Source organism: Haliaeetus albicilla, chromosome 16 (genome assembly GCF_947461875.1).
Source record: "Haliaeetus albicilla chromosome 16, bHalAlb1.1, whole genome shotgun sequence".
Classification (NCBI taxonomy): Eukaryota; Metazoa; Chordata; class Aves; order Accipitriformes; family Accipitridae; genus Haliaeetus; species Haliaeetus albicilla.
In genome coordinates this window covers 4,194,010-4,201,598 of record NC_091498.1, presented here as the reverse complement: position 1 = coordinate 4,201,598, position 7,589 = coordinate 4,194,010, and the positions used below count along the sequence as shown (strand labels likewise).

General features: G+C 37.1%; 1 protein-coding gene across 1 annotated transcript in view; it reads right to left on the bottom strand.

Moving 5' to 3' along the window:
- Positions 1-224: 224 nt before the first annotated feature.
- Positions 225-7,589, bottom strand: part of MACO1 (macoilin 1) — a 30,188-nt gene continuing 22,823 nt past the window's right edge. The window contains exons 7-11 of the mRNA XM_069803158.1: positions 5,614-5,772; positions 5,236-5,418; positions 4,282-4,402; positions 2,575-2,749; positions 225-1,414 (exon numbers count right to left, since the gene is read on the bottom strand). Coding sequence (XP_069659259.1) covers positions 1,212-1,414; positions 2,575-2,749; positions 4,282-4,402; positions 5,236-5,418; positions 5,614-5,772 — 841 coding nt within the window. The 3' untranslated portion in view covers positions 225-1,211. The remainder of the gene's footprint in view (positions 1,415-2,574; positions 2,750-4,281; positions 4,403-5,235; positions 5,419-5,613; positions 5,773-7,589) is intronic.

The following is a 7,589-nucleotide window of genomic DNA, read 5'->3' as shown; positions in this document are numbered from 1 at the left end:
CCACCCCTCCAATCCCCACCCTCAAAAAATCTGAAACACTTCAGAAGTTGCCAGTGCAAACACTTTCTATCAATGTATAATATACATTTTAACTTAAACCTTTGTGCAATTTATGAGTTTCCTTTAAAACTCCTTAAAAACTCCTTGGCACAACAGCTGAAAAATATTCAGCTCCATTTAAATTGTCAAACACAAGGTGATATAAAGTGTAAATCACAGTTGAATAAAATAAAAAAAACCCAGAACTGCAGCTTTTATTAGCCAGCTTTACAGTCTCTTGTATACAGTACATTGCACAGTTCCGCCTTCACAATAACGCTTCCTGTATTAATATTGTGCCTTCCATGATGCAGTATAATCAAGGCAAGTTACAGAACACTGCTGAGTTTATATCAAAATAAACAGGAGATGTAACCTTGGTTTATAATGAACATCCAAATTACCATGTACAATTTGCAGTAGACTCTGTAATGAGCTTGATATATAAGCTAGATGACAGTGAAGGGGGGAAAAAATAGTTTAAACTATCAAGTTTCCTCTTGAAATGTCTTTTCCCAAGGCACTGTGAACAAGACTGTTAGCAATTCTCAATGACTAAAAACACCAATGGGAATATAAATATTTCACACAACAACAACCGTCACATCATCATCTATTCTCTTATTCTTTCCCTTAAACAACGCCCCTGAAATTTGTTTGGTCCTTTGAGGGGTAATCAAATTATCTTCTGCAACATCACATATTTGTATTTAATACATCTATAAATCAAAGCTTTGTTAGATTATTTAACCCTTTCACTGTAAAACTAAAGTTTTTTCCTCACTATTTCTGAATGAATCTGCAAATTCAACTTGATTATTTAAAAAAAAAAAAAAAAAAGAAGAAAGGGTTCAAAATCAAGCAAAGCCCTGTATTTTTCAAGAGGAAACCATGCAAGAGTACATAAAAAGGCAAAATTGGCTACTTGAAAACCAAGAATTGTTTTTAATGCATTGGCCAAGGAAAATAAATTGCAAAGTTCTGTGAGGTTTTCTAAAAATTTACAAGAAAAACTGATGGGCAGTTCTAGTCAATCCAGATGTTCTTTTTATCCTGTTTTAAATGACAACAAATACAGTCTCACACAATACAATTTCATCTTGACTGCAAGAGACACTCCTGTGTGATGCCTTCAGCATGACAAAATTACTGGGCAAAAAGAAAATTGGCATTCATTTCTTCAAGGGCTGATAAACAGAGGCATTGGGATCAAGTCCAGAAGGGCTGGTCTCCACAAATTTGGAAGAGTAATGTGGGGAAACAGGACTCAGAGTGCTGGTGGCTGCAGTGTATGTTATGCTGGGCATTACTGCCATAACTTCTGCAATCTTCTGTTTTAGGTCCTTGATTTCCTGATCTTTTTGAATGATTTGCCCTGAAAACAGCAAATAACATCACTTAGAACCAGCAGCATGTTCTCACCCTCCACCAACTGTTCCAATGATAACAGCTGTTGAAGCAAAACACCCAGAAGACATTCACTCTAACATGATTATCAGTATAAGCACAACTCAAGTAACTCCTGGTTCGTGTCAACGAACTATGTTTAATTACCTCTAGTTACCGTGTAACACAACTAGACATAGCACTCCCATTAGATTTTGCATTGTTTGGATTCACAGCTGCAACATACCAAAAGATTATTTCTACGGCTTAACTTTTTTCTGCACCTTTCCATTTGCATTTTACAAGCACCTCACAGAAGCAGAAGTATTTGCTTATTAAAATGTGTTATTTACTTTATTTTCAAAACTGTCCTATTCTCACCATTTTTCTAAACCCCCTTTGTGCACACTCACAACACCACTACAGCAATTTATGAAACTACGTAAAGAGAAACACCAATGAAATGAAACAAAAAAAAATTTCTCACTCTAATCAAATTTTCCTGCAACCAAGCAAACTTCTGCAAGGAAATTAAACAGGTACTAGATCGGAAGGTTATTTAATTTTGCTTCAAGGTTTGCACAGCTCAACAAAGGCCAGTCTAAGCAGGGTTTTATACTGGCTTCATGCTCCCTCTGGTGGCTGCAACACCAGCCCAACACATACACCGGTGTCCACACTTACCTCACCAGCATGAGGTTTAAAACCGGTTGGGTTGTTCCCCCCCCCCCCCCGCCTTCATTTAGGTTGTATTTACTTCAGGAGTATCAAAATATTATTAGGATTCAAGGACAGGGGCTTAATAGATGGCAACCATTATTTTATCTTCTAGCTCTTCAAAAGAAGTTCTCCAGCTTTAAGGTAATGGTTTATAAAAATGTAGAAAATCATCATAAATTAACTTAAACGCCCATCTTGACATTTATTGTCTTCAGTTCAATAGCTTGGGGAAATTAGGTCAGCTGATCAGCTGGATTGCTTAGGCTCACATTCACAAAGCTGTACAAGACAAAAACCTACTGAAAGCTGAAATGCTGAGCAGGGGCCATAGCCCACCCCTAAATAAAAAGGGAGGATATTCTTTCTTTCTGTCATATTTTCCACAATTTCAGTCAGTACTACACGTTGAATTAAACTATCCCACATTACCTTGGGCAATCTCAAGCTGCCGTTTTGCATCTCCTAATGCAGAGAACAGATCCAGCTTGATTCTTGTCTCTGCACTCAGGCTGTTCTCTAAGTGCTGTGTTTTATCCTGCATGGCTGAAAGTGCTGACATTAACACCTCCGTATCCTTCTCATTTTCCTTGTACTTCCGCAGCTCCTGTAGGAGTAATTAGGACAAATGTTATTCTCATCGACTTTACACATGAGATACACTGAGAAGTCTTTCTCTTCCCCACAGCACACCACTGGGCCTGGTATTAATACTGTAAAATTAAAATGATGGTTAATTAAGGACACTGTAATATTACCTCCAGTAATTATACATGACCATCATACAAGTGATTAAAGCCATATTGTACAACGCATAATTACAGTGCGGTGAGCAAGTACCATTTACTCTGCTTCTCAGCCCTCTATCATCCGTATCGAGACCCTCCACCCAGAAACCCTCCTCAGCACTTCCAAGTGCCAGCTAAGCAGCCGCACAGTACTCTTAGCTAACCTGTGGAGTATGAAAACACTTCCCGTAAGCAAAATGGCTAGAATGGGGACTGATCTCTTGCTAGACAATTTAAAGGGATACTAAATAAGCATTTTAAGCTATTTCAGTTGGCTGATGAGAGGGATTTCTTTATCTCAGAATACTTCCCACATTGAACCTAACTGTGCTGCAAACCCAGAAATTTAGGAAAGAGAAAAAGGAGGGAGCAAGTATTCTACACCTAAGAGACAGGCACCTTGTGGCTGGCAAGTATGGATTAATATTTTGACTAAGAAAAAAAGAAATGCTATACACAAAAAAAGTTCTATACTTTTGAATGAAGAAACAATAATACAACAGGGGAAATATTAATGCCTGCAGCAAAAAGCTTCTCTAACAGTTTGAAGACAGTAATAAAACCAAAAAGCTTGATTATAGCTGGGTTTAATTATCTGAAAGCCATGCTCATATTCTCTATGGATAACCACAGTTGTTTTCAAGGGTTTGGTAAACCTAGGAACAACAAGACTGCATATGTTATTTGGAAACAAATTCACAATAAGACCAGGTGGATTCTGAAGAGTGTCTAAAAACCCACAGGACATTAAAAATACATATTCATGCAAATTGCCAGTTGACAGTCCGTATACATCTTTAGGAACAGACATTTTAAAGGAATAAGGTCAACTTCAACTCACACATTTGAGCTCTTAAACTCTAACATGCCAGACAATGTGTCTGCTGCAAGTCTACCACAATGTACTTTCAATATTCAAGCCCTTTCACAGAAAAAAAAAAAAAAAAAAAATTTAAAATGTCTGGCCAGTGATTAAGATTGCATTGAGTAAGCAATCTTACTTGCTAGCAGCGAAATTTATAATGATACATACTGGCAACAAGCTCCTCATATTAGACCAAAAAATGTTGTTGAGGGGATTATATTCTCAGCCTACCCAGACCATTCGTTTGGGGGGGGGGGGGGGGGGTAAAATCTAGTAATTTAAACAATTGAATGGTGTGGAGCTGAGACTATTAACCTTTCTCATACCCACATTCTTACAAAGCCTGATGCAAGATATGCAAGACAGACATCTCAAGAGCATAATTCTTGAAGGGGTTGATTGCCTCTTATGTAGATTCACCAATTTCAGAGGGTTGAAAGCAACTCATTGTGAGGATGATCTAAGCCCCTGGTGCTTTCTCATTACCTGAACTTTTATTTCTAGTTCTCGTATCTGATCTTCTTTCAGCTTTATGTCAATTGTTAGCTTCTTACACTCTGTCTCCAGCTCTCGGATACGATTTCGTAAAGTTTCAGTACATTCTCCTCTGCAGAAAAAACATTAAAAGAGAAGAAGATGAAATAAGAATGAGACTGTCATTCCTGAACTGTTTATAACATGAAAATTAATATAAATATTGAAGGATAAAAAGAAGAAGCTAACTTTGTTCTTTTCAGCAAGAGAATTTCCCTTATGGCAACAATGCAAAGAGCTGCAAAAAGTTACTCAATGTTACGCCTCAAGTATTAGGAAATTTGGAATATTTATGAAATATGGGGCAGAAACGCAGAAATAATAATTCTTAGACATTTGAAGCACTGCAGATTAAAATGATCCACATTTGTGCCATGCTTTCATCTTGAAAAACTTCCCACCTATACACCTATGTTACTACTGAAACACCACTGTCCTGAGCACTGGTAGTCACTGGCTAGAGCAGAAAACTTTCAAAATCTGCGATCAAGACAGTATTTTGGCCAACGTTTTTACATGTATCCTTGATTTACAGCCCCCACATGAAAGGTGATGTTCCTTTTTTTAAAGCAGACTGACCCATGCAGGGTACAACATCTCTGTTAGCACAATCAAGGTACAGCAGATAATTTAGAGCATATTCATCCTTTACATCCTGTAAATGGAATGTATATGAGTACTGAGACTCAGCTTCATGCAAGATCTCCCAGTCCTCCCACTGCCTTAACACAAATAAACCTCTTAACACAAATACAGCTTTAAAAAAAAAAATTAAAAAAAATCAAATACAGTACAGAAGAGTGAGAAGTGCCTCCCCAAATCCCCCCAAAACACATTTCAGTAGCAACAGCTACATTTCAGTAATTTTCTGGAGCTGAGCTTGCTTCTTGTGTAGAACAAAAGTACCTTGTAGCAGCAGCAAAGGCGACAGCACGTGCAGCAGTTGCTTCTTCCAACTTCTTTCTCTTCTTTTCTTCCATTAATTGTTTTTCTACAAAGGCTCGTGCCTCCTGCTCTGCCTTTAGTTTCTTCTCCAACTGGCTGATCATTTGTTTGTCTTTTTGTTTCATTTGTACAGCATTGTGTAATCTGGAAAATAACAGGTATGGGATTTAATGGAGGATTTTACTTACTAAAAATAAATTGCTGCCAATGGTCCCAAATGAGTCTTGCTGGATTTGCAGACAAGTGCCTCAAATTTTGTAAAGTCTTAACATAATAATTCCCCTTTACCAGACTACAGTCATCAGCAACTAATGTACACAGCTGCATAAACACACATACTTGTTCTGAAGCAGTTCATTTTCTTGCCGGAGCTGTCCGATTTCAGACCGAATTCCCCGCTCTGTGTTAGTCAGAGAACTGATCTGACTACGTAGCTCCTGTTCAATCTGCCTGCTTGCTTGCAGGTCAGCCTTTAACTTTTTAATATCTTGTTCCAACCTAAGAAAGACAATTTTAAAAGATAATTTCACTTTATTTCCCAGTTACCCAAAGGTTCAAGCACATTATATAAAAATAAGCAGAGTAAACAACATACCATCTGCCAACCCCCCCAAACCCTTCATACTTAAAATAATCAGCTCTCAGAAATTATGTCTATCCTTGCTAAATAATAATGTTTTATGTAACTACACACATATAGCTCTATGTATAGCTATGCACACACTTCATAACCTCCCACAGGAATTTTGTTTTCCTCCATGCACTGCAGAGTTGTAAAACAAATCCTATGGAATTGTATCTTTCCTCTTCAAGCAGAAGTGAAATGGGTAAGTCTGAGAAGTTGTAAACAAGGACAGGTGCACATATGAACAAATTTTACTTTTCTCAACTAATTCTGAGTTTCATTTGTTAGTTATAGCTGAGCAATGGAGCATACTGCTGAATTCTCACCTAAACATTTTTTTTTCTTGAAGTACATGATGTGCATGTTGAATAAAGAGTACGTGTTAAGTCATCCACAGTTCAGGAGTCAGTAAATGTAGTTTTAATTGCTCCTGAACAGAGACCATCTGCTATACACTTAATTGTAGCTTCTGAAAGTTCTTGAAGACTCATGCAAGCTTATTAATTAAAATATTTTCAACCAAAACTGGTTAAAGAAAACACGAATTTCTAAAGAGAGGCCCCTAGCTCACCTTATTTTTTCCCCACATTTTCAAAACAAGATTATTGATTCTTAGAATAAAAACACATCATAGGTGAATAACCAACCATGTTTTACAAGCACTATGTTACATACTTATTTAAAGCAAATACGCCTCTCAGTCATTCACACATAATTCTCATTTGCTCCGTCAGTTATTGATGTAAAAATTTTTCAATGTTCATAAAGAAGATAAAGATGGTTTTGTTTCCTAAAGTTCCATACAGAATTAATGGTAGTTGAACATTCAGACTTGGGGAAAATAGTCCCAAAAGCCAAAATGAACTGCCCTTATTGACATTCACTAGCACAGATGAACGGTTATAGCTTTTTGTCCTCGTAATGAAAACCACTTAGCTCTTTCGGGCTTCTGCGCAGGAAAATCCTCAACCTAAAATGCTAGCGAGAGATGTAATGATATGAGGCATAAGAACATCCTGTGTGAATGAATCAGGAGGTTAAATGTGGAATCATCAAACTTATGGAAATTCATAAAAGTATGTCTGTATTGGCTAAAACTGCACCAAAGAGGTCTACTGGGTAAATGAACAGAAAGAAACAGCCTATAAAAGAGTGTGGTCTATAATACACTCATAGAACTCAAATGCTCAGAGCCTACTCGCTACAGCTGTACTAAGCTGTCTTTCCAGTTATACTTGAACTGCCCCACTGGTAAGATGAATTCCTTTTACTATAGTATAAATTGTGGTCAAATGTACCTCTAAAAAGAAAAAAAAAAAACCCAACTTATACTTAGTAGGCAAACAGCAATAGTACAAAGCAAATACACATTTCATGTTGAAGACCACAAATCATTTCAACTCTGTTGTAAGAGGAAAAGAATTTGCAAACCTAACCAAATATTCATTCAACCATGTAACACAGCACACAAACCAAAAATGGAAAACCCATCAGCAGACCGTATTAGGTATGTATTTTCACCGTGTTCAGTATGTTAAGTGATAGAGCTGGACAGCCGTTTGCATGATATAACAGTTCAATTTAATCTTCCAATAAGCAGTAACTAAGTATTTTAGAAAGAGCAAACTTATTAATTGAAGACAGTAAGATGCTGTAGGAAGCATTAACAGACTCTTGCCTGCCAACAGCT